At 40.2% G+C, this 25,419-nt stretch overlaps 4 protein-coding genes across 6 annotated transcripts in view; 3 read left to right on the top strand and 1 right to left on the bottom strand.

Annotated features, from left to right (window-relative positions):
• rnaseh2c (ribonuclease H2, subunit C) overlaps nt 1–996 on the bottom strand; it is a 165,516-nt gene extending 164,520 nt beyond the window's left edge. For both annotated transcript variants that reach the window (XR_008339499.1, XM_053428556.1), the window contains exons 1-2: nt 884–996; nt 78–232 (exon numbers count right to left, since the gene is read on the bottom strand). Coding sequence is in view for 1 of the 2 variants with exons in the window: in XM_053428556.1 (XP_053284531.1) it covers nt 78–231 (154 nt within the window). In the remaining variant the exon portion in view is untranslated. The remainder of the gene's footprint in view (nt 1–77; nt 233–883) is intronic.
• A 115-nt stretch (nt 997–1,111) lies between these two features.
• Nucleotides 1,112–5,574, top strand: LOC128445732 (seipin). Its single transcript, XM_053428542.1, has 10 exons — nt 1,112–1,206; nt 2,619–2,866; nt 2,967–3,045; nt 3,144–3,287; nt 3,414–3,449; nt 4,045–4,179; nt 4,293–4,390; nt 4,702–4,858; nt 4,999–5,080; nt 5,211–5,574. The coding sequence occupies exons 1-10, from the start codon at nt 1,132–1,134 to the stop codon at nt 5,309–5,311; spliced, it is 1,155 nt and encodes a 384-aa protein (XP_053284517.1). The 5' UTR covers nt 1,112–1,131; the 3' UTR covers nt 5,312–5,574.
• Nucleotides 5,575–5,874: 300 nt separating this feature from the next.
• On the top strand, nt 5,875–11,964 carry si:ch73-22a13.3 (inositol-trisphosphate 3-kinase A). Its single transcript, XM_053429294.1, has 7 exons — nt 5,875–6,901; nt 7,738–7,822; nt 8,578–8,791; nt 9,277–9,478; nt 9,584–9,685; nt 10,078–10,149; nt 10,335–11,964. The coding sequence occupies exons 1-7, from the start codon at nt 6,002–6,004 to the stop codon at nt 10,608–10,610; spliced, it is 1,851 nt and encodes a 616-aa protein (XP_053285269.1). The 5' UTR covers nt 5,875–6,001; the 3' UTR covers nt 10,611–11,964.
• Nucleotides 11,965–12,107: 143 nt separating this feature from the next.
• Nucleotides 12,108–24,310, top strand: nxf1a (nuclear RNA export factor 1a). Of its 2 annotated transcripts, XM_053429292.1 has the most exons (23): nt 12,108–12,225; nt 12,394–12,488; nt 14,037–14,126; nt 14,593–14,803; nt 15,056–15,239; nt 15,327–15,410; nt 15,617–15,721; nt 15,984–16,064; nt 16,738–16,807; nt 16,993–17,081; nt 17,200–17,307; nt 17,400–17,509; nt 20,631–20,667; nt 21,044–21,112; nt 21,284–21,339; nt 21,526–21,633; nt 22,248–22,306; nt 22,607–22,722; nt 22,817–22,859; nt 22,963–23,041; nt 23,462–23,644; nt 23,735–23,795; nt 23,877–24,310. In XM_053429292.1, the coding sequence occupies exons 2-23, from the start codon at nt 12,425–12,427 to the stop codon at nt 23,913–23,915; spliced, it is 2,046 nt and encodes a 681-aa protein (XP_053285267.1). In that variant the 5' UTR covers nt 12,108–12,225; nt 12,394–12,424; the 3' UTR covers nt 23,916–24,310. The 2 variants fall into 2 exon arrangements, with proteins under 2 accessions (XP_053285267.1, XP_053285268.1); XM_053429293.1 differs by lacking the exons at nt 12,108–12,225; nt 12,394–12,488; nt 14,037–14,126 and adding an exon at nt 13,745–13,971.
• Nucleotides 24,311–25,419: the final 1,109 nt, after the last annotated feature.

Raw genomic sequence — 25,419 nt, 5'->3', positions numbered from 1 at the left:
ATCATTTTCCCTATGAAATGCAGCTTTCATTTGCAAAAGTAAAAATCGGACGGAGATTAAAGAGACTGTGTATGTACCATATTTTCGGTCTTTAGTGGTCGCTGTGAAATATTGTGCGACCTGGGCTGGCCCGTCGTGTTCAACCTCACAGGGCAGTAGATGGACTGGAGCTGTCTGTGCCTGGCCCACTGACGACATACGGACACGAGTCACACTGGTGTTACAGGACATCCTGCAACAAGAAGATAGGAGAGGACAAATTAATAACAATTATTTGCACTCTGCTATTCCACTTGTACCGAGTGGTCAGCCTCTGCAACCTTCACTATGATGGAGAAAGCAGGTTGTCTGGGTTTTTGCTTACTTTACATTTTAAATAGCTCTACTCTCTTTTGTCAATTTTACTTGGCACTTAGTTTTATGTAATTTAAGTAATTATTTGTCCATTGACGTGATATAAAGAATCCCAGCAAATAGATGCTTAATCAAGTTAGATCACCAATAAATAATCGGACACAGTTCAGATAAAACTGCTTTTCTCTGTTTTGTATTTTGATAAATGTCTGGAGGAGAAACTGGGATGAACATTTTTGCTCTATAACTTCACTGTAAAGTATTCAGACAAGTTATTATAATATTTGAACCTATAAATAACTTATGAAGTTGTAGTAACAACACAGGAAGACGTTTAATTAAAGTTGGTCAAATGAGTATCATTTCGAGAGGAATCGTTTGTGTCACTATCTGTCAATGACCACAAACATCTAACACTTCCCCTAAAATAAACAGCACGTCGCCTCTATTACAGACTTCAAAGTGTTTTTAATGTTACCTGTTAAACATTATTAAACAAACATGCTGTTTACGATTAATGAGACTTTACCTTCCTGTAGTTCTCCGTTTAGCGCCAGTCGCTGTATGGTGCCGGAAGTGTCTTCTTCTTCTACGCTCGATGATATTCTATCGGGTGTCTTCGACCAGGAGGTACCGCCCCCTGTCGGTGAGAGAGGATTTTGCTGTTGCAGGATGTGGAGCCCTTCTTTTCATGTGGGACGAACCTAACCCTGTCGTCCAATCGCAGCTGATTAAAGAGCCAAAGATAAGTTAGTGTTTCTCTGTTCACACCACTTCATGGAGGCAGTGTTATGCTGTGGATCAACACAAGGAGAAGTCTTTCCTCACAGTTTGGTGGCAACTGAACCAGAGGTGAGGATCTTTTGCATACTAAAGGCAGATGACTGTTGCATGCATGTCTGATCTGGATGTTGAACTAAAATGCTTCAGTTCACTATATTCTCGCCAAAACATAAATCTGGATATATTGCACATACAGTCATATTTTTTATAGTACATATTATTTTACTTTTATACTTTCATTTTTATATATTTAATATAGCTTCTTTGATTAATATTCTTGTGTTTTAGACAGGTTCCCATCTTTACTTTTCTCCCAGAGCTACAGTGCTCGCCTCTCACTTTACTTGCTTCTTCATTTTTCTAGCAAGGTTTTTCTGCACCAAACACCAAAGCAAATTCCTTGTATGTTTGGCGATAAACAAGATTTTCATTATGATGTATATTTGCTTCTCACCAAAGCCAATATTAGAGCTCACATTATTCCCATTTTCTCCTTATTGGCTTATTTTAATATTTTCTCGTTGATCTTCAGGCCTGTTCTCAACTTGGACTCCCTCAGCAAAAGGCCTTGCTATTCTGAAATCCCAAATCCCTTGAGATCTCTCTGACATGCTCCTTATCCTAGTTTAAAACTCATTATAGAGAAATAAAGTGTGTTTACCGAGGAGTTGAGGTCTGAATTCATATTGGACTCTATAAAAACTATAGTTAAAGTAAAAAAAATGTTTTGTTATCCAGGCTCTGATCTTATTGGTTAATTTTATAATTTCAGTTTTTTCTTCTCACATCCATAACATTTTATGTTTATTCTTCTGCCCTAATGTTTTCTAATTCAACAAAACAATTTGTTTAAAATGATTGTTTCGTATTGTTTGCCTTTACATCTTCAACTTTATTATGATTATTTGTGTTTAATAAGCAGATATGATTAAAACTTGAATTACCTGAAACAAGAAAAGAATCATCTCCGTCTTACGTTTACATGTGATGCTTAGTGAAGGGTTTCCTCCTCCAGCATCTTGTACAATTTATACCAAAGCTACAAACAGCTTGATGGTTTCCAATTACATGTAATAAAGTGAAAGTTGCAGTCGACCATTGACACAGTTCTGAGTCATATGATGTGCGAGGCCTCTGCTTGTGACTGAGATTGGACTCGGTGGTTTTACACTCATCAGTTTAATGAATGTAGCGACCTGTCTTTCAACCTCAGGACATGAAAATATCAGCATCATCACTGAGTTGCTGTGACCGTGTACAATTACCATGTCTCTTTTTTCAGTAAAAGATGATCAAATCAAATAACACATTTCATTCTCAGTGATGCAAGCATTCTTCTTTTAATGAATCTGTACAATCCCCTTGTAAAACATGCCTGTGACATGGTTCATTGACCTTTGTGGGTATATTTGTATGCCTTGCTCTGCAGCTATTCTTGATGAATCATTTTTTCAGTTTAATTTTTTCCGTTGCATTTCCAGATCTTCATGGATCAAGAAAGTCGCTCGCGTACATTAGAACCGACAGTCCTCATTGGTCGGGCTCTCCAGAGGCTGCGGGATGCTGTCGCCATGATATTGTCAACTGTCCAGCAGAGAGTCATACGGAGCTTTGTTCTGTTCTTTGTCATCGCGCTGATCCTGACCCTCGCTGCCTTCTTATACGGGAGCTTCTACTACTCGTACATGCCCGTGGCGTCTTTTTCCTCACCTGTTAACTATTACTACAGGTCTGTATGTGAAGTGCTGAGGGCCACACTATAAATACAGTGTGTTTTATGTTATGGCTCATGTCTTACTGTTACTCAGTCATTCACCTTTTGTGTGCAGGTCAGACTGTGAATCTCCCAGCTCTTTTTTGTGCACTTATCCAGTGGCCAATATCTCTCTGACGAAGAACAAGAAACCTGTATGTATGAGCGTATGTATGTGTGTGCATCTTACCGTCTGTGTTTCAAGTCTGTACTACTAGTTGAAGGGTGTCCTCTTTTCAAAATCTTATTGCAGGTGCTGTCGTTTGGCCAGGCCTATCAGATCTCGTTGACCCTGGAGATGCCTGAGTCTCTAACCAATCAGGAGCTGGGGATGTTCATGATCAGGACGACCTGTTTCTCTCAGGAGGGAGTCCAGGTCGCCTCCTCTGCTCGCACTGTGAGTTGCACTGAGATTTGCTCAGCTCCCATCATGTGAACTTGCAACCAACTGCTTTATTATTAGAGTTCCTACAAACTCCAATGATTCACTGGTGCATGTTTGCTTTTGCTGTGTGTTTCTCAGGCAAGACAACCGCTGTCCGCCTCCAGCACTCGCTTCGTGAGTATAGCCCTGACGCACAATAGCCTCCTAATCACACAACCTTGGCAGAGCCTGCAGAGATCCGCTTCTTCACAGGCAGTACCTTAACCGTCCATTATCTATACCTCTTATCAATCTGACTTTGGGCGCGAGGCAACATATAGAGACAAACACTCATAGTTTATCCTCGCCTACAGTCAATTTAGAGTGCCCAATTAACCTAACCCCAGTCTGAATGTCTTCGCACTGTGGATGGTACGAGGAGAACATGCAAACTCTACACAGAGAGCACAACCAGGGTATCAAACCAATCACCTTCTTGCTGTGAGGCGAAAGTGCTAACCGCTGTACCACTGAGCTGCCCTAGAAACCTTTAGACACTATCTGAGAGGTGTTGATCTTGTTTCACTGAGATCAGCTGAACACACAACCCAGTCATCGGGTCATACAGACGATAAAAAGTGTCAACATCAATCTTCCTGAATGTTCATCAAGGCACCACTGAAAACATCTTTGTTAGTTGGGGTACCCCCCATCAGAGGGTTTGAGGATTGTATAAAGTACTTTCTGGTAGTGTGTTGTCAGGGTGACTGTGTGGTTGTGTTGTGGTCAGAGCATGCTGCGATACCGCTCAGAGCTGCTGAAGACGTTGAGAACGCTGCTGTTCCTCCCTGCCTTCCTGATCGGAGCCACTGAGCAGAAACAAATGCTGGAGGTGGAGCTCTTCTCCGACTACACAGATGACCCCGTGAGTAGCGCGCAATCCTTTGTGAGAGTGTGTGCGTGTGTTAAGTCTGCTTGAACAATCGATAAAAGTATTTTGCACAAAGTCTAACCTGTAAATTGTGTGTTCATGTTCAGTATGCCCCCTCCGTCACAGCCGTCGTTGAGATCCTGTCCACCAGGGTGCAGATCTACTCATCTGAGCTCTACGTTCATGCTCATTTCAACGGAATCAGGTGAGAGTCACTTACAAACTTGAACATGAATCTGTATCATAGAGCTGATAGTTGAACATGATAGACAATCTCTTCAGATTTGTTGCTTGGACTCAAAGATTACTTGACTAGATTTTAGTGGTCAAAGGTCAAAGTGATCTCATATAAATCTGGAAATGAAAATGGGAATAAACTGAAACTGCACTGTTTTGAATGAATATTTATTATTTGCCATCACCGTAGTTCTAGTACATATAGAGAATGAGTCTTAGCAATATTGTTTCTTACCTTAATTACATATTTCTTTGCTTTTCTCTGTGTCCTTTCATCAGATACTTGTTGTTCTACTTCCCTGTCACATCGGCCCTGGTGGGCGTGTCCAGTAACTTCATCTTCCTCAGCGTCCTCTTCATCCTCAGCTACCTGAGGATACTGGTGAGAGAGGAGTGGAAAGTGGAGCAGCCGGGAGGACAAGCACAGCAGACATCAGTGAACTTACCACACACAGCTCCCTCTCTTTAGCTGCACTTCATGAGTTTGTGCTTAAGCAGAGTGTGAATTGAATCCTCTCTGGTGTTGTGGCTCGGACTGGACGGCCTCTGAGTGCGTGTTCTCCTTGTTGTTTACAGCTCAGAACAGATGGACCTGAGTCAGAGAGGGAAAAGAACATGAACAACAACCAGCAAGAGGATGAAAAAGATGTTACTGCCGGTACAATGAAATAACTCAGACACACTGGCAAAGGCACACAGATATTTTATGTTATTTTGAGCTATTAGCATCATTCACTTGGCACTGACAAATTGAGCATGTTTGACTGCAGAAACAAATTCTTTGACAGGTACGGCAGAGCTGCTGGAACCCCTCCAGGTAACCCCCACAAATCAGAGCTGGAAGAGGCCCGATTGCACTGTGGCGACAGCACAGAGCAGCAGAACATAAATACACGTTGTCAGGAGAAAATAAATGAATTAGAGGCAGCCCGAGGACATTAGAGAAGAAGAGAGAGGGAACAAAAAGAGCAAGATGCAATGATCGAGATTTAATAGCGATATGTGGTGGAAAATTACTCCGAAAGAGTAAATCCAATTCTGACAGGAATCCTGAGGAACGACCTTTACTTTCAAATGTTGTCAATATAATTTTCAGAGAAAAAATTTCAAATTCTTATTAAAACATATTGGGCAAACTATGAATCCTTTTTAATCTACAAAAATAATTTCAATTGATTGCATTTTATGTCAAAATGCTTGTGTCTTGTCCTGTCTAGAATGTACTCTGTTTACCTGCTGCAATAAACCCTTTCAAAAACCTCAAGACTATTTGTTTAGTTGTTTGTGTTGTCAGAAAACACAACCCAATACAGTAAACTCAAAAAGTACACACTCATTCAGTGTGAGGACACCCGCTATCTGACACAGGCGGATGTCATTCCTGGATGTCCTGTTGACGCGGGACACAGTTGGCAAACTTCCAGCAGCTGAGGCTTTGGAAACGTAGTAACGTCACTGCATGCAAAATATGGAACAAGCAGAAAGAGCACGAGAGAGAGATTCAACTCACCGACACAGGCAGAGAGCTTTCAGTCACTGAATACTTACACCTGGAAGAAACAGGTAAGTTCACATAGACATGCTGGACTCAGGTGGAGATTCACCATCAGCCTCCTCCATGGATACAAAGAGGGACACAGAGGATAACCGCATGGAGGGAATGACGATGGAAAGAGAAATTAAACACACAATGGGTGATGACTTTTCTGACGACATGCACCAACTCCCATCATTGGGAGAAGGAGCATCCAACTGCACGAGAGTCGGAGAGAGATCAAGACCCAGTCTCCTGTGGACAAAGAGCTTCCCCCCTTACAGTCAGTGCATCGGTGGACTCGGAGACCGGGACAGTGAGCTTGATTCAGAAACAAGCATCCATCACCAGCAACATCTCAACCATGATGAGATGATGAAGGATGAAGACTGGATGGAGGGTTTTCAAAGCACAGAAAGAAAAGATGACGTTGAAGTGAATCCAAGATGTGCAAGGGAGGAGATGAGGGAAAAATGGAAGGCAAAAGTGAAGGAGAGGTCAGGAGGGAGCTATGAGGACGATAGAGACAGATGGGACAGAGGAAGGTCGGGTGGGAAAAGAAGAGTGGAAGAGAACGGTGGAGAAAGAGTCTGTGATGATGAGGAAAGGGTAGGGGGCACAAAGAGATATTGGACACACAGAAAAGGTAGAAACTCCACTTTTGAAAAAGAAAAGAGGGATGAAGAGAGGAAGAGACTTTCCGTTTTAGTCGAAGATGGAGAGAACAAGGGGAGTGGGGAAGACCTTAAGGAAGAGGCTGAGGAGCTGCCGGGAACAAGAGAAGGCTCCACGTCACATCAATGGTCCTCCCCACATCCGATCCTCTCCAAGCTGTTAAACTCCTCGTCCACCACCTCCTCCTGCTCCATCAACCTCTCCTCAGTGGAGAGCGACGACGTCTTCAGTGAAGGAGAGGATGATAGCAAAAAGAAAACATCCAGGAAGGTGAGAATGGCGGAAGTAATAACAGATAGATGTAGTAGAAAAAGTCTATATTTACTATACTATAAGCACTGGTTGGTCGGTTTTTCCATGGAAGGTTTAAAATTATATTTCTCAACCGTTCTTTGCGCCTGTGGTCCTGGGGATTTGCATGGGATTGAATGAGGACTTTGACAGTGTCAGATTTGAATGGTGTTTGCATGTCCGTCTCATGCTGCTGCTGCAGATAGAGGAGGATAACAGAGGAAATGTTACCATGTTTTTGCAGTTTGGGTTTTAATGCCATGTCTGTGTTAAGCAGTAGTTTTCTTTTTATCTACATACAAACAGCTCAGTTTGTTTTGTACACTAAGACCTATAATGGGTTAATATTATATAATGGGCTAAAACAAACTTCGGTCAATCTCAGATATAATATCAAAAAGTGAAGGGTCTTTGTGATGTTTTATCAGGTTTCTCTCGAAGAGGGAAACTTAATTGGTGGACACTTTTGTCTGAAGAAACGTACAAATAAAGAACAGGCGTTCCACAAGATGAAATTAGAGATGAATATGCAGCCTTGTGTTGGTTCTCACGTTTTTTTGGATCAGGGCCCTGATTCAGCAGTGCTTACAGGATGAGGTGTTTCCACTTAAAGGCATGCGGACATTCAGGTTCAGTTGAATTGGGATGGTGAATATCTTTGTCTTTATTCTTAAGCTTCATAGGCTCCACTCCCTGTACCTGATAAACAGGCTGCATACAATATTCATAATGGGTGAGACTTCACATACTACTGTACTGTCTCAGCATCTGTGCAGCGTGAAAACAACATAACCTGCTCTGCTCTTGTGCCTCAGTGTCATTCCTGGAAAACCTACCTGACCATGATGCACTGGTCGCTGAGGCGGCAGAGCTCCTGGGCCCAGCTGGCTGGACATCAAGGTGTGTGTGCAACAGATCATCCAAAACAGAAACTTACAAGAACTCAGATACTGCACTTCTTCAATCAAGTCTGCAAATCACCTATTTGTTTCTGAAACTTTCCATGAAGAACTACATTTGTTTCTCTACAGAACTGATAACTATTAATGGCCTACATTGGCCCATATAAAAATAGTACTACTTTCATCTCCATAGTCAGATATCTTTTTTATTTCAACCAGTTCAGGTTTTTGGTTTATTTATTTAGGTTTTGAATCAGGTTTCATCAGGTTTAGGATTTCTGAGTCTCACTTGATCCATCTCCATGTGTCACTGCACCCTTTATTGTTCCAATATAGGGGAATATAAACAATTCCCCCCATTTTTTTAAGTGGAACATTTACACATGAGGTATCGATCCCTTTCATGAAATTCCCTAAGAAAATGTTACAAAAAGACTAAAAGATAAATGTCGACTGTGTGACTGTAAGCAAACCTAATCATTCACTGACATTACAACAGGAAAACTACACAAATAAGCCACAGACAAAAATACACAATTGCTCCTCTCAGGTGGTAATGAGAAACACATAACCTGTATGGGATATACAGATTATTTTAGAGATTAAGATTTTGGTTTTTAAGCCTTCAAGCCTTCTAAAACTGAAAGAGTGGTCCTGAAATCAGATCGTATATTCTCATTTGGCCTCTTGTTTAATATTTGATATTGAACCCTAATCATTTTAACTGTTGTGCCTTGTTGCCTGTGTCACCAGGTAACTTCCAGCTGAGTAGCGAGGGGGAGGTGCTGAAACTGCACAATGAAGAGGAGGCGAAGTGTCTCGAACGCCTGATGAGGGACCCACTGAGACCCTTTGTCCCTGAGTTTCACGGAACGGTCACCAGGGGGGAGCGCTGCTACATCCGGCTGGAGGACCTGCTGAGCGGCCTGAGGAAACCTGTGATCATGGACTGCAAGATGGGAGTAAGGTAGAGTTTGAGTTCTTCCTCTAGAGGGGATGAGTTCGGATCGGATTGTGGAGAGTGGTATACGTTCTAGATCAAAAATAAAACTAAATAAAGTAGCTTTTCTGCAGTTTTCAGTCATATTCATTTGTATGTCAGATGGATTTGAGTACTTTAAAGACATTAAGCAGATTATGAATTTCTGTCTTCTTCAATTTTAGTCTGAAAACTAAAACGTTGGCATCATATCCTAATTTTTAATCAACATTACATCCCCAATTTATTAAGTAATATGGATTTGGTAGTATAACTTTTCATTTCCATACAAAGCAAATGTTTCCCTGATTATCATCTGTATTTTGTATTTATATGTAACTGTATTGGTTGCTGTATTTATAGATCTGACATGCCTCTGGTGTGGCTGGATAGATTAATACTGGACATGCTGGTTTTTCTATGTAGCAGTATATTTTTCAACACAATGTACAATATGGGAGTTCCCTTGTTAGGACATACCAGGAGGAGGAGTTGACCAAAGCTAAGACCAAAGACCTGCGGAGTGACATGTACCAGAGGATGGTGAAAATAGATCCGTCCACCCTGTCAGAAGAGGAACACAGACAGAGAGGTGTGACCAAGTGGCGCTACCTTCAGTGGAGGGATACAACCAGTTCTACATCCACACTAGGTTTCAGAATAGAGGGCATCATGGTAGGTGTGAGGGGCCGGTAAAATAACTGTTCAACTCATACTACCCAAAATGATCTATTTATCAGACCCTGTCTGTGCTGTTGTGTTTTTGTCTTTGTGAGTCAGATGGAGGACGGCAGCGTCCAACGGGACTTCAGACAAATTAAGACTTTAGCTCAGGTCACAGAGGCATTGCTGTACTTCACCAGAAAGCAGCTGGACGTCCTGGTCAGTTCTGTCGATCCCCAGAGTACCAGTTACATTGCACTGCTCTCAACTTTAAAAACTGTCCTTAATCATACTGGGGGATGTGCTCCAATTTAATGTATTTGAATGCACACAAAAGCACTGCAATAGCAACCAAAGAAATGATACATCATATAGAAACCATATAATTAATAATTTCTAAACTAGCAATTAAATTCAAAATCAAATCCATTTTCAAAATACAGCCAAACCGGAGAAAGATGCAAATCTTAAATAACCTCCTTTATCTTCAGAATTCAAGCTACTATCTATCTGCTGTTTTAACTTTTGATATTTAACCTGTGAAAACACTTTGTGTTTCAGTCAAACATCTTAAGTTTCAGTCTCCCCTGTCTCTCTATCTCTGCCCTCAGAAAGCCTACCACTCCAGACTACTGGCCCTGAGTGATGCATTGAGGAATTCAAGATTTTTCAGAACCCATGAGGTTGGTCGAGAGACTTTTTTTTTTATTCGATTCTAGCTGAAGTGTCAAATGTGGAAATGAAATATAAGCTAAAGCAAATAAAGATAAGAAATTCACCAGGACATCTCTTGGCTGATCCAGTTTACTTTCTGTTTACTTTGTTTCATAATGAATCTACTGCTTTTTAATATTTTTGACCTGATCAGGTGATCGGCAGCTCGCTCCTCTTTGTCCATGACCCTAGCAGCATGGCCAGCGTGTGGATGATAGACTTTGGGAAGACGACCCCAGTGCAGGACACAATCAAGCTCCGACACAACATCCCGTGGGTCGAGGGGAGCAGGGAGGATGGCTACCTCATTGGCCTGACCTCCCTCATCACGTCTTTGAGCCAGGCCATCAGTGCGGCCTCCTTTCACAAGGAGGAGGGCGGCAGAGAGGAGGAGAGCATTACAATGAAGCAGACTGAGGAATGTGGTTGAGACTACCCTTATGAGACACTAAAATGCACCAGCAGATGGACAATGCTTGTGCTGTTACCCCACTGAACTTCATTTCCTTCACCGAAAGGGAGGACTCTAGGTCCTCAGCATCAGAGATTATATACCAAGAATTGCCTCCTCATTTTACTCATCCTTTTGTTCATACAACATCTTTAGTACCATGTCAAATGTAAGACTGAAATGATAGCGACGAGCAATACTAATACTCTGGATAGAGAAAATCAAAAGCATATTTTCATATCAAACATATCAATAAGTCTATTGAGTATATATTCTTCTATTTCGTGTTTTATTTTGCTGATCTATCTATTGTTAGCTAGCCAGAAAAGAAGCTAGCTAGCTAACAGCTAGTTAGTATTGTACATATTTCTCTTTCTCACTAGTTATAGATTGTAAAATAGGCCTTAAATCCATCAGATGTGCAAAAGCAGCTGTGTGAAATGAAGGGTAGGTGTTCCGTAGTGAACACACACTGTATGGGTCATTTTTTAACCATGTGTGAAAAAGTGATGTAGAAATATAAAATGTACCTTTGTTTATAAAGTCAGAAAGGAAAAAGGATAATTAATGGTTTCTGTTCATCAAAAATAAGATATTTAATGATCAAATATATTTCTTTTAAAAAATATAGAAAAGAAACACCCAGCCATGCATGAAATAACACAGGAAAAGATTGTAATTGTTTACCCATGTTTTGCATTAGAAGGGTAGTGATACACCGTGACTTTGACTCAAAAAGTAACAAAGAAAAATTTAAATAAGGATTTGTGAAAATATAAAACAAATTAATTGGAGAATACATGAAATAGCAAATGATGAAAATTATTCACTGAAAAGATATAGAAAATAAAAACTGAGCCAGGGTCACTTTTGACCCATGTTGCGTATCAAAGGGTTAGAAGATGATTATATATTGATAAAACATGTTTTGCAATATCATTATTGAGGATTTTAATTATTCACATTCTGTATGATTTGGAAAGTGTTATACTGGTGAAATAGTGAAAAAGACAATGAAAAGCCTTGATTATTACTTAAACAAATGAATTGTAATTTGTACCAAACTTCTTTGCAGGAAGAAATAATCAGAAAAATTAAGTATTGGAAAAGTTACTTTAAAACAAAGCATCACAAATAATATGTGGCGGAATAACAACACTCATGTAAAGTACAAGTTCCTCAAAACCGCATACTGAAACCCAAATCAGCTGCACCAGGTACTACAAGCGACCATTAAGTTGAATTAACGTCTCTTTAAAATAGTTTGAAGTCCTGACTAGGACCCTCGCGGATTGTTGATGTGTTCTGGGTGTGGTTTCTAAAGTAGTACAGGTGCAGCCATGAGGTGCACTGCCTCGAGGTTCCAAGTAGCCCCGCCCACCGTCCACTGGGCGTTGCCATGTTTTTTTCTTGGCGCACTGGAGCAAAGTGACGCTTGACAGGCAAACTGACACCCCCCGGGACAGTAGACGGGTGCGCCACATTTCATCACAACACAGTCACGGATTACTACGGAAATCGAAATAACGCGGTATAATCGGTGGATATTGTCGGAGTGTGTCTGAGTCCTGAAGGATGCTCCGCAGTGTTGATGGTAGCTAACAGTTAGCTAACTGTTAGCTAGAGTTAGCTAAAGTTAGCTAACTCTAATTAACAGCGCACCGGACTGAGGCGAAGCAACAAAAAGTTCAAACTTACATTTATAATCTGTTTCCGTGTTTTTTCTATGCGACACCGTAAACTCCGGGTGGATTCCCTGAAGGCTGAGCGAGTTTGACAAGTTTTCCTGGAGGATGAAGTCTCTGTTTCATAAAAAGATTTACCCCAACCTGGTGGTGACACGTGCTGTGAATAGCGGTGAGTCTGCTCTAGTTACATCCATGTTTGATACATCCTTGGTACCTGTCTCAGGCAGAGAGGTCAGGGAGACGTCTGATGGGGACAATAGATCTTAAATCCCACGTATTTAAAATATACAAAACTTAAAATGTGCCTGCATCACTGTGATGCAGATCTTATGTACCACTGATTATGTGCAATAGATGCATCAGATGTATTATAAACATTTTTCAAAATGTTGTTTCGGTGTCAGAAATCTGTTGTATGATATTGTTTTATTTAATTTATTGTTCAACCCTGATTGTAAAATCTTCTGAAAACCCCTGACTTTGCAACAACAATACTGTCCCCACTGTTATTGTGTTCATTGTTTTAAAGAGGTAGTTATACTAATGACATGAATTAAACTGACACCAGGTCAACACACCTGTGAATTTATCCTCAGGTTACTCTTGTTTAACTTTGGAAAACCTGGAAATCAGTGTTTCCAAAAGCAAACCAATGCGAGTTTTCCCATTTTAAATTAATTTTAAATTAAAAGTTTGGGAGAATATATTTTTAACAAGAAAACAGGGCAGCAAAGAGCTGCTTGTAAAGCAGTTTTGTTGATGTAACTACTTTGGAAGTATCTTAAGGGTAGCTTTACAGTACATGTTGAATAAATGATCAAGTAATGGATACATATTTTTTTAAATAGTAAACATTCAAGCCAAAAAAGAATCTTGTGATAGTTTTTCGATAATTCCTTCAATTCATTATGCATTTTCCACCAGATACGTCCTAATGTGTTTTTATTTATATGACTCGACGTGAAGTCCAGATTCAAATATTAATATTAAACTATATTTAAAGTTATTTGGAAATAATTCAAAAATATATTAATATTAAAATGTCAAACTATATTCAAAAATGGCTCTGTCAGTGTTATTACATTTGTTCAGTTGAATCTTCCTGCAGGCTCATCACAATAAAAACGACCTAATGTGTTTTTGTTGTTTATGACTTGACTTATTTGTTTGTGTAGCTCCATGAAGAGCGACTGTAACGAGCGCTGGTCTCCGTTTGAGTATATTTATCATTATTTTGAAAACATAAATATCAACGTATCATAAATAAATATAATGCATCCCGTCTTACGTGTATGTTAAGCTTCACATTGGAAATTTATTCATTTTTTTTTTTTTACATCGCTTTAATTTTTTAATAATACAATTTCAATTTCCCGCACCATTTCCATGACCCCGGAAGTTGAAGGCTTAAGAACTACTTCCTCCTCCCATCGTGACGCATTGGGCGCTAACGGCTAACAGCTAACATTGAAGAGACTCCGCCATCAGGGCGCCGTCTTATTTGTCCTCTCCCCCGCTCCACTCGAGGCGTCGGGAGTCGCTTCCACAGTCTCAGCCTCTGTGTTGTATGAAATAGAGAACACGGTTTTATTGGTGGGGCTGTGGCGAACAATAATCGAGAACCATGGCGGATGGCGGACATTACTACAACGGTAAGAAACCATTTTCACTACCGCATGAGTCTTACACGTTCCGCACCTTGTACCATTGTTTTCAGAACATGGAGACTTTACCAGGAGGAGAGAGTTTAGGAGCGCTGATATCGAGGTCGAAGGAGGAAAACCAGACAATTACGAAGCTACCCGAGGTTCTAATCACGGCAATTTACCGACATAAGCATACTTTATTATTTCAACAGTTTTTTTCCCCATTGTTATGAAAGTACCAGACTATGGATTATAGTGTAAACACAGACTACATCTATTGCAGGTATTTCAGCGGTTAAAAGGAGTTGGTCTGTCCTGTATCATAATTATTCCCTTGAGTATAGTTTATTTATCATTATTATGATAAAAAATAAATAACAATGTATCATACATGAATAAAATGTAACATGTATGTATATCACTTTTTTATACGGTCAAAAATGTGATATTATACATGAGTAGGACCTTATATTTTCTCTAGGTTATGTGTTGAAGTAAATTTATAACTTTAGTTGTACTTCCCTGATGTATTAGTTGATATAATTGCATAACAATGTTTGATCTTTCTGTTTTGTTTATGATCTTTAAGTATCTTATTTAACTTTTGAATTCTGTTCCTTTTCTAAGAGCACGATGATAGAGCCGGACCAACATTTCGTAACCGCAAAGGCCGAGGCTCTCACAAGGGGCGGTCGTATGACAGATCTCGCAGAGACCGCCCGCGGGGAGGCCATCAAGCTGGCTTTGCAGGTCCAGGACCACGGTCTAGGCTTGATGACATTGATGGAGATGTAACCATGGGTGAAGGCTCTCAGGACAACGGCTCCCAACACAGATAGTAAGTTTGCCCGATGGGCTAAGTTCCTGTTTTGTGGTTGAACTTTTTCATCAAAAATTAAACATCATTTTTGTGGGATTGTAGGGGAGAAAGAATCACAACAATACAACAAAGATTACTCTAGAAACCCCAAAGGAAACTGCTTCAGTGAATTCTGGGTTGTTTTAAAAAAAAATTCTGCGCATAGCAAGAGCAGGCAGACATTGGATGAAGGAGAGTTTTTTTAATTTGTCCTTGTTTTGACCTCTTTAGCGTCCCATATGGGAAATCTGGTCGAAAAGGAGAAGGACGATTTGACAGAGACAGGCAACAAGGGAGAGGAGGTGGTGGTGGTGGAGGTGGTGGTAGAGGTGGAGGTGGCGGCTTCAGAGGAGGAGGCCGAGGTGGAGGAAGCGGTGGTGGAGGAAGAAACCAGTCAGGCTGGTCTAAAGTAACAGTGAGTATTGTTAATATACAAATGCCAAAAGACAGATTACCTTGACATGTGTTGAAGAACATCATATTTTCCTTGTCTCTTTGACAGATACCACACGGAAGAAAATATGACAAGAAATGGTTAATGACCGCTCTTCAGGACATCTGTTCAATTCCCTTCACAGCTGTGCAGGTGAGGTTAACTTGTTTCTACTCTATGTACATGTTTACTAATCACAAAGCTAAATTGGTAAAGGGTGCTGTGAGTCCCTATAAGAGAAATTATTTTACTTTGACAACACACTAAACTGCGGATGTTGTGGAAGGAGTGGTTTTTTGCACAATGTCTTTATATGTAGATTGATCTTGATTGTTTTTCTCTCTCCCTGAATCATCCAGTACCATGTCGACCACGACAGAGCCCATTTCTATGTGGATGATCCCTCTACTTCTATCGCTTTACGCAAATGTTCTCACAAGATCTTAGACACAGATGGTTATAAGGTATGTTGGAGTAATAATGGAAATCTTTTACTTCCATTGAAAAATATCCATTGTCCTTAATGATTATGGCATGTATCATCAGATGCTAGTAACATCTTACACTATTACGTGCAGCTTGTAGTTTATTGGTACATTGAATTGGTATCTTAGTCATCCCTACTTCTTTTCTTTTGTATTTATCTTATCACATTTCATCTAAAACTCAATGTCTACAGTGTATCTTTATTTACAACCTCTCGCACATTATATTTGTTCTCTGAAGGTTGAGGTACATGTAAACTCCAGCGCTCCACCATCCTTCCTCCTTGCTGACCTGAAGCCTGAACACTTGGAGCACCTGAAGGTGAGCTAGAGGAACTCATGCCCTGTCTGAGAGATCTGAACATGTGAATGGGGCTGTTGCCGTCGTTGTTCCACAGTACCTCCGTGCCGACACTTTGAAACAGCAAACAGGGGAATCACTAAAGTACATTACTTACACCACATCCAGTTAGCCAACTCTGTTTCTCATATAAGAACAGCATAAACCCAGGTGTACAATTGTCCTCATCGCTGGCTGCTGAAACTGTAATTCAGGTCGGTCCGGACCAAGCTCCTTTATCCTCTTTTTTTTTAAATTTTATTAATTTTCCTTCTTGTTGGGGTGAGTTTTGTAAAAAAATTACAGGATCTGCCGAAGTTACACTTGGAGTCTCCATATCTTAACCGGTCAGCTCGCAGCAGGAATAACTCGGTGGATGAACCTGCGACATTTACTCAGTCGAGGGTCGACCAATCACATTAGATCAACTAACGTTAACATTACCTATTCGCTGTAAATAAAAGTGGAATTGTCCGGGGCGCAAAAAGCTTCGTCCCGTGGACGACAACCAATTAAAGAGCAGCTTCGGGTCCCGTGGTTGCCAAACGTTTAAGGATCCACATTTACTTCCTTTTGGCCGGCGCCCCTAAATTTGAAAAAAAAAAATCTGGGCGTATCTGACTTCTCACGTCTGCTGTTATGTTATCTTTCACAGCAATGTATGGCAAAACGTTTTGATGGCTCCCAGCAAGCACTTGACTTGAACAACATCCGAACAGACCCAGGTAATTAGAATCTCATCTCTTTCTTTGGCATCTAGCCTTTCTGTGATCTAGGTAGACGGTGGGACAAACAGTCTGTGCTTGCTTTTATTACTTCTCTGGGACTTGAAATTATGGTGAATTTTTTTCTAATTCAAGGTTTTTATTTTAGGAATTTGAATTGTGGATTGTTTTTTTGTATGTAACAGACCTGGTGTCCAACAAAGTGGAAGTCACCTTGAATCGGAAGACGCACATGGAAGCTGTCATTACTATTATTGAAGAAAACATTCCAGAGGTAAGATTAATACATATCTCATATCTTTGTGAAAAATAAGTGACAAATGTTTTTTCACTGTTTATGCTAAATAATTGGTCAAACTGAATGTATGTGCATCTTATCTGACTGTTGCCAGCTGACTTCGTTGAACCTGAGCAACAACCGTATCCACAAACTGGATGAACTCTCTGAATTGGTTTCCAAGGTGCCTAATCTGAAGACTCTGAACCTTTCCCACAACGAGGTAAAATGGGCTGCTCTGTTAATCTCGACTAATAACCGCACAAATTTAAAATTCCTCCTCACACCATGTTGTTCTGTTTCTGTGGGGTTTAGCTCAAGTCTGATCGGGAGCTGGACAAGGTTAAAGGCCTGAAGCTGGTGGAGCTGTGGCTGAACAGGAACCCTCTGTGTCTGTACTTCAAGGACCAGGCCTCATACATCAGGTCAGTCAGCGAGTTTGGGGGATGAGGGGTAAAGTTGCTATGGTCGGGACACAGTGGTGTGACTGCTTGGTTGCAACTAAGGGTGTCCACGCATCTTTCCACTGTAGTAAGAGTAACCAGTATTGTGCTGCAAATAGGGCTGGGCGATATGGAAAGAAATCATAACACGATAGTTTCTTATATTCGCATATATCACAATATAAATCAATATTGATATAAGATATATAAAATCAGCGGCAATCTAATCAGTATTACTCTGCGCGGGTCAGTGTTGTGTTTGAACGTGACATGACTTATCTACTACTACTGAGACCAGTTTGTTTGACACAGGGAGCGAGTTTGGAGTTTACAAACACAGGACCCAGGGCCCCACCCCCACTCAATCACACAGCGACACATAATCTAAAGACCTGATCAGTACAAGTTTACTTGCCATTTGTTTGATCTGCTCCAGAGTTTGAAGCTGCATTTAAACATAAAAATATGTCAATAGATCAACACGATCTGCTGGAAGAAGTTTTTTCTGTCCGCAAGAGTGTGTGTGTCCGCTCAAATCAACACACAAACTGATAATCACTTGGGATATTCACCATCTAGTCCGATATTCTGAAATGGTTATAAATCGATGATGTCAGATCATGACTCCGGATCGTTTCAGTCACTTTAACCCTGATGTCCTGACTGTGTGTCATGTTATGTTATGTTGTTGAGCAGGTCTAAACATGTCTCATAAACACTCAAGCGGATCAAGCAGCAAGATGCCTGTGTGATAACGAAACTGTTTCCTCAACAGTCAAAGAGGATTTCAAGGAGCCAGCTGACATTCACTCTTTACTCCATGTATTTGTGTATATCGTGTTTTTGTTTTGTAGAATGGAAAGCCTCTATTGTCATTTTATAGTGATAAAAACGAAATGTTTAGTGCCACTCCATGAGGTGCATAAGAATGTACTCGAATGTATAAAAAAGATAAAATGCATATCATACACATTTCACCAAAGTAGGAGTATAAAGTGGGTAGATTGCATATTATTATTGCACAATCCATAATATTGCACAAGAATGGGGGAGTAGAAATAACTAAATGAACCTGCAATTACTTCAAACAGTAATTTGTTTATATATATTTCTTCCTACTTAATAATTAATCTTTCCTTCTTTCAACATTCTTTAACAAAGATTTCTATAATTTCGAGTTCCTGAGGATCATCAAACCAAGATGCACTTCAACATTGTTTTCCTTTCATATTGCTTAAACTCTCCACACTTCCTGCAGTTATTCACCTTTGATGAGGAAAATCCTATCATGCTTTGGTCTCTTTTATGGTGCTCAGTGATTCTGTACCCAGCACTCCTCTGTTGATATCCTGGTTAGTTTTCCAGTAACTGCGATCAAATTTGCCACCACTCAACTGCAATCAAAGATCCTTGATAAGACACATTAAAGGAGACCGTCAGCATGAAAGTCCTCCTACATGATCTCCTGCTTTTAAAGTATGAATACAACACAATCTCTTAAGCATTATTGTCTCACAGCGTAGTTCTGTTTATTGAAGAGAGGGCAATCCACAGGTGTCTTTACAAATGTTTGGATGAAACAAGAAAAACCACTGCCAATGATTACCATCCCCTGGTAGCATCTTTGCCCACTGGGACCCCTAAAACAGGCGAGTATGGAAGGCTGGATAGCCCATGACGGGTAAGATCCCCCCTCAAAAACCTGGGACAACCTAAGGCAGGCACAGTCACGATTACTCAGCCTCAGTCCCCATGAGCTCTGGCTCACTAAAAATGTGAAGGGAAGAAACTGAGAAGACTGGACTCCACAGGAGAAGCCGTTGGGCTGAAGCAAAGAGGATATGTGTCATTATTTATGACCAATGATGAGCCAAAGAGAAAAGGCAGTTTGTCTCTTCCACTATCTTGGTTCTATCTTGCCTGAAACAGGCCGCCTCTTTTCAGTGAAGGAAGTGAAAAGTTGGACAAATACCCTTTCCTAACTTCTGAGGGAATGATTTCTGAACTCCAAAGTTCACTTTTGACCTGAAATAAGTCAACATAAGTGAAAATACACTGATGGCTGTGACAAGTACATTACGCTCAAATATTCAGCAGAGAGATCATACATGTTTAATAATATCCCAGTCCTTCTGTAACCAGAGGATTGGGTCTAAATTAAGGAGGAATATACTCTGTCTACTATTGGTGCATCAAGACCCATCTGTTCAGAAGAGATGGTGACTATGAGACAGTTATTACTGTTCTGCTTGTGCAGTAGAGGAAGACTCTAGGATGAGTGGTAGGACTGCTGGGTCCAGCTCACGTTGAGGCCACCTATCCTTTTTGTTGACCTCTGTTCTCAGGGTTGCCTTTCTTTGCTGATAATCATGGGCACACCGGAAAAATCACTAACATGATAATTAGCGATTTTCACCTCTTCTGAATGTTAGACCACTGGTGTTAGTGTCTGTGTGCATTTTACTTTATATATTCTTTTTACCCAGGCCCTGTGAGGTTTTTTCGTGATGTAGATTCATCTGCTCCCCCACATCTGGGCCAGAGTTTGGCATGGAGTTGACACAAGACTCCTGGCCACCTCTCTCCCAGTATTTTACTATTAAACATGGACATGTTTGCTGGTTTCCAGTGCAGTCGTGGGCCTCTGTATGTTTGCATGCGTGTGCTCCTAGAAAGTGTGCTTATGTTGCTTCCCCATGTCATATCTGTGTAGAGATCCATATTGGGGAAGAGGGTGAGTACTTGCTGGTAAGTACAATTTGGGGTGGGAGATCAGCCAAAGAATACAGCATGAAACTGAAGGGAGGGTGACAGTGTGTACAAGACATCATTTGTTGTTGATTCAAGAATAAATTCTTTGAGACACTGGATGTTTTTACACAATTTTCGTGTATCTGTACATGACTGTATTCTCCAAAATTTTCTTGCAAACCCGACAGCTTTAAATGACAACAACTGAGCCGCATAAAAAACCTTAAGGGGGTCTGCGTGTTTGACTGTCTGTGGCATCATAGTTTTGGACAACAAACACATTACAACTGTGTGGGAATGTGGTGTTATGTAATGATAACTTTCCTGCCCTTGATTTTTGTTCCCCTACCAGTGCTGTGCGGCAGAGGTTTCCCCGGCTTCTCAAACTGGTGAGTCCACACGTTTATCTTGCCTCATCATTTATCATTAGCCCCTGTTCTTTCAATTCATTTGAAATTGGTTGCAATTGAACCACACAGAGTAAGGACGTAGTAAGAAACTCTGGGTATTCTGGCACCCTCTTATTAATACAACAATATATATTTAATAGCTTTTGCGTCATTTTATAGTTTGACTGCACTTCTTTACATATCTATGAGCTTATTGTACATTTGATTCATATTTGTTACACTGCAGTATTGTCGTTTGCCATTTAGGCAGTTTTACAAATTTAAGCTGTTAATGAGTAGTATCAGCATCTCAAGTCAGTGACATCTATAAAGAATTGCTAATTTCTCTTGTGTGTTTCTTTTCTCTTTTTTTTAGGATGGTAACGATCTCCCCCCACCCATTGGATTTGATGTGGAAACACCCACCACTATCCCAGCGTGCAAGGTTACTTGTTTTACCTTATGTGATTTCATATTTATTAATATTGAAACATTTTATTCTTGTCTTTTTGTACATATGTAAGTTTAAGATGCACTGTCCTCAATGTGAAACTCAAGTCTCAAGATTATTTTGTTAATGACCTGACAACATTTTCTTCTCTATTTGATAATCCAGGGCAGCTGTTTTGGATCTGATGAAATCAAGGTTCTCATCCTTCGCTTTTTACAACAGTGAGTGTCTATATAAATAGTCTGTTAATCACTGGCTGTTTTCCAGGGTCAATGCTCTGGTTATGTGACCCCAAGTAGTGGCTTGTTTATTAGTACTGCTTTCAAATTTAAATTCTATAAAAAGGTATTTAAGCAATTTAGGATCTCAGGAACCGAAGAAAAGATTTGCATTTGATTGTGTTGCAGGTACTACAGTATATACGACTCTGGGGACCGACAGCCACTTCTTGATGCTTATCATGATGGAGCATCGTTATCCATGACAACACCTTACTCCACCCAGAACCCCTCCAGGTAAGAACATCCTCAAAGAAGCTTCTACATATGTGCAACATTGGTCGAAGGAATGTGATGAACTAATTACTTTAAGATTTTTGTGGAGCTCCAGCCATCATGGGCTGCTGTTATCTCTGAGCCCACTCCTCCATATCTGACACCACATCCACACCTGTACGGTTTAGTTTTATAAAGATATCCATTTCGCAACAATTTTACTGGCATCCACACAATATTTAGTACCTACAGTGGAGACTTTTGGAAAAGCTTCCTGCCCTTTTTTTGGTTTGAAAACTCAGTGGTTGTGTCTTAGTCAGGACGGACCGATAATGGAGTTAAAAGATGATGCAGTCATCCACATTCACGTCTTGATTTGGTCTTAATAGTAACTACTGGACTAACAGAGGTGAGTCCAAGCAAGAAAAAGGAGGGACTTACTTTTTACTTTTGCTGATTTGTTCATAGCATCTTCTGCCACCTAACCAACCTTATGCAAATAGACAGTGTGCTACAGAGCTAGACTGTTGATCTGGACGGTTTTAGTTCTAAATCCCTGTTTTAAAATAAAAACATCAGTGTGGATGTAGTCTGAGCTGTATTCTCATTGATTCTGTCTCTCTCCTGGCATTTAGGAGCAGTCTGGGAGAATATCACAAAGACACTCGAAACCTGAAAAGGATCAAAGATACAAGTGAGTTTACCTTTCACAATCTTTTACTGATGGGGAAATGGCCGTGCTGCCATTGTTCTGCTACAAACAAAAAGAACAAATAAGCAGTACGGGATTCAGTGAATTACTATCATCACAATAACCTGCATAAGAATAATATCAATGAAACATTCTTATATAGGTTAAACACATGGGTGGGTTTTGTGGTTGGTTCTACATTGGCTGTAACCTAGTAACTACATAGCAACCATCATGGTATCTGAATAGTTGACACTGAATTTTTTTGTGAATTTTTCCCTCTCTGGATCTCTCCTACTTTAGCAATGAGGTTTCGACTACTGAAGCACACACGACTGAACGTGGTTGCTTTCATCAACGAGTTGCCCAAAACTCAGCACGACATCGCCTCCTTTAACGTCGATGTAAACACCTACACAGTGAGTTGATGTTCCTCAGTTTGGGGTGCACCTTTCTCTGAACACTTTGTATCACTGTGAATCATTTCCATTAACTCCTTAAAAATGTTTACAGAACACTCTGCTGTCATTCACTGTAAGTGGTGTCTTCAAAGAAGGTGAGTTGTTTGCTCATATTGATTTTAAATTTGGTTACCACCCACTGTAAAGGTTAAACAATGCTTATTTGTATTTCTAATTTATGTCTTGCCTGTTTTATAGTTGCTGTTGACGGTAAATCCCGAGACTCCACCATGGCCTTCTCTCGAGTTTTCATCACAGTTCCAGCAGGGGGTTCTGGGTAAGTTAAGTGAGCTCCCAGTGGTTCCTTTCATCTTCCTGTTGTCCATCTTGTTTTCCCTGTGGAAAACGCCTGTTTCCAAGTACAAACATAGTAGCAGTTGTGGGTCACCAAGAAAATAATGTCCTTGTCTTTTGCACATTAAACGTCATGAATGATAATTAAAAAAGACAATCTAACTTGCATACGCTTGAGATTTACTAGATTTTTCCACATTTGGTCCTAAATTCTATTTCTAGCCTTCTCAAAAAGTAAAAGTTTTTTTATTTAAAATAGTAACCGCAAGTATCTTAGTATCTCAAAACCTTTTATTAGCAAATAAAGACGACCACAAACACTTTTCCGTGTAGTAAGCCCACAACCTCCTGAAACACCTGAAGCGTTCAAACTTAATTCTCCATCTTTTTTTTTGTGTCGTAGTTTGTGCATCGTGAACGACCAGCTTTTTATTCGAATGGCCACAACAGAGGAGATCCGCCGCGCCTTTGTAGCTCCCGCCCCAACTCCATCTTCGAGCCCTGTCCCCACCCTCACCGCACCGCAGCAGGAGATGCTCACAGCCTTCTCACAGAAGTCTGGCATGAACCTTGAATGGTCCCAAAAGTAAGGCTTTTTTTCCCACGTTGTGTTTGTAGACATGACATCATTTATTTCAATAACTCAAAATATCTTAACACTTGTTCTGTGTCACAGGTGTCTGCAAGACAACGAGTGGGATTTCAACAGAGCGGCACAGGTCTTCACTCAGTTAAAGGTAATATGTTTTGCAGTCATTCATTTAATTTCCATATGTGATCATTATAGCAATGCTCTAAAATGCTTTCTCTCTTTCCAGGCGGATGGCAATATTCCTGAAGTTGCGTTCAACAAATGAAGAGTTAAATCTGCAGTTGTCTTATTTATCCTTATTGTTTAATCTTTCTGTTGGCTTTTTTTTGTTTTGTTTTAAAAAAGGGTCGAGTTTACTTTCCTTTGATTATTGCTTTATTTTAGCAGCCAAATGTCAACAGTTTGACCAAACAACTGAGCTATTATAGTAACCTTAGTGTTTGGTTTGTATAGAAATTCACTTCATGTTTTCATAGGAATAAAGAAAGATGGCTGGACTTTGTTCATCTTAATTTTGTTGTATTGTGTTCAACAATAAAAATATTTTGTCACAACTGATACATTTCACTTTGACCATAATACTATATGAACATTGTATTGAGTATCAAAGTTAAACCCTTAAACTTGGAAATACTAAATAAAAATGAAGACATCCTGTAATTATGACTTACTTTTTATTAATTAATTATTAGAAAAGGTGAAGTCAGTTATCAATCATTGCTATTTTAAAGAACACAAGGAATATGGCATTTTGTTTTACGGTATCCAACACACATTATATAGACAAAGGTGTTGGGACACCAACCGAAGCTTTTATGACATCCCATTCAAAATCCGTAGGCACTGGAACCTCCTTTTGCAGCTAGAACAGCTTCCTCTCTTCTGGGAAGGTTTTCTAAAAGAGTTTGGTGTGAGTCTATGGGAATTTTTGCCTATTCATCCAGAGGAGCATTTGTGAGGACAGGCACTGACAGTGGACGAGAAGACCTGACTCGCAATCTCCATTGTAGTTCATCCCAAAGGTGTTAGGTGGGGCTAAGCTCAGCGTTCTGTTGGGGCCAGTCAAGTTCTTCTGAATGGCCCCCACAGCTATGAGGAACTGTTGTGAGGTGAAATGAAACTCCCTTCTTTTTTCTGTTCATGCTGAAATAAAGTGGATTCACTTGGTCTGACGTCTCCGATCACATCTTTATAAAACACCTCATTAGCTTCACACTACAAACCCTATGGAGGGGGAAACATTTTTTTGAGAGAAGATTTATGATTCATTCACTAGACTGGCACTCAGTAGAGTGCAACAGAGCCGTATAGGTTCAGCTCTGATCCATGCAGCTTCCTTCTACCAAGTTGTGTGGTTATTGGTCCAGTATTTTATTACATAAACCTGTTGACTGACAAATCAGAGGTGAATAAAACCTCCCCCAATTTATCAAGGACATGTCACCAACATTAATAATTATTAGAAACACAACAGGAAATTAAAAAGAATGAAATGTTTCGAGAATATCTAAATAGTTGACGGGTAATTTTCTGTTGGTCGACTTATCAATTCATTTATTAAAAGCTAATTTCCCCCTGCTACTTAGTCTATAGGGTTTTTATATTGTGTTTTATTTACATTGTATATATTGGTTTATTTTTGTTGTGCACTGGTTGCTGGTTGTACATCAAATCGCCCTTGAAGGATATTAAAGATTTTCCTTTATGGACAACTTTAGTTAATCACAAGCTGCACAAACCAAGCTAGAGCAGCAGAGGAACCCAGCAGC

This window comes from Pleuronectes platessa, chromosome 8, assembly GCF_947347685.1.
Source record: "Pleuronectes platessa chromosome 8, fPlePla1.1, whole genome shotgun sequence".
Taxonomy (NCBI): domain Eukaryota; kingdom Metazoa; phylum Chordata; class Actinopteri; order Pleuronectiformes; family Pleuronectidae; genus Pleuronectes; species Pleuronectes platessa.
Note: the sequence above shows the minus strand (reverse complement) of the source record. Positions and strands in the feature narration are given on the sequence as shown.

What these genes read in the sequence shown, in the direction of transcription:
- LOC128445732 (XM_053428542.1), top strand. Translation starts at nt 1,132, where the DNA reads ATGGAGGCAGTGTTATGCTGTGGATCAACACAAGGAGAAGTCTTTCCT. An exon ending in CCGCCTCCAGCACTCGCTTC is followed by an intron (nt 3,450 to 4,044) that starts GTGAGTATAGCC and finishes TGTTGTGGTCAG; the next exon opens with AGCATGCTGCGATACCGCTC. An exon ending in GACAAGCACAGCAGACATCA is followed by an intron (nt 4,859 to 4,998) that starts GTGAACTTACCA and finishes TGTTGTTTACAG; the next exon opens with CTCAGAACAGATGGACCTGA.
- si:ch73-22a13.3 (XM_053429294.1), top strand. Translation starts at nt 6,002, where the DNA reads ATGCTGGACTCAGGTGGAGATTCACCATCAGCCTCCTCCATGGATACA. An exon ending in TCAGAATAGAGGGCATCATG is followed by an intron (nt 9,479 to 9,583) that starts GTAGGTGTGAGG and finishes TTTGTGAGTCAG; the next exon opens with ATGGAGGACGGCAGCGTCCA. An exon ending in GATTTTTCAGAACCCATGAG is followed by an intron (nt 10,150 to 10,334) that starts GTTGGTCGAGAG and finishes TGACCTGATCAG; the next exon opens with GTGATCGGCAGCTCGCTCCT.
- nxf1a (XM_053429292.1), top strand. Translation starts at nt 12,425, where the DNA reads ATGAAGTCTCTGTTTCATAAAAAGATTTACCCCAACCTGGTGGTGACA. An exon ending in TAGACACAGATGGTTATAAG is followed by an intron (nt 15,722 to 15,983) that starts GTATGTTGGAGT and finishes TGTTCTCTGAAG; the next exon opens with GTTGAGGTACATGTAAACTC. An exon ending in CCACTATCCCAGCGTGCAAG is followed by an intron (nt 21,113 to 21,283) that starts GTTACTTGTTTT and finishes TTGATAATCCAG; the next exon opens with GGCAGCTGTTTTGGATCTGA.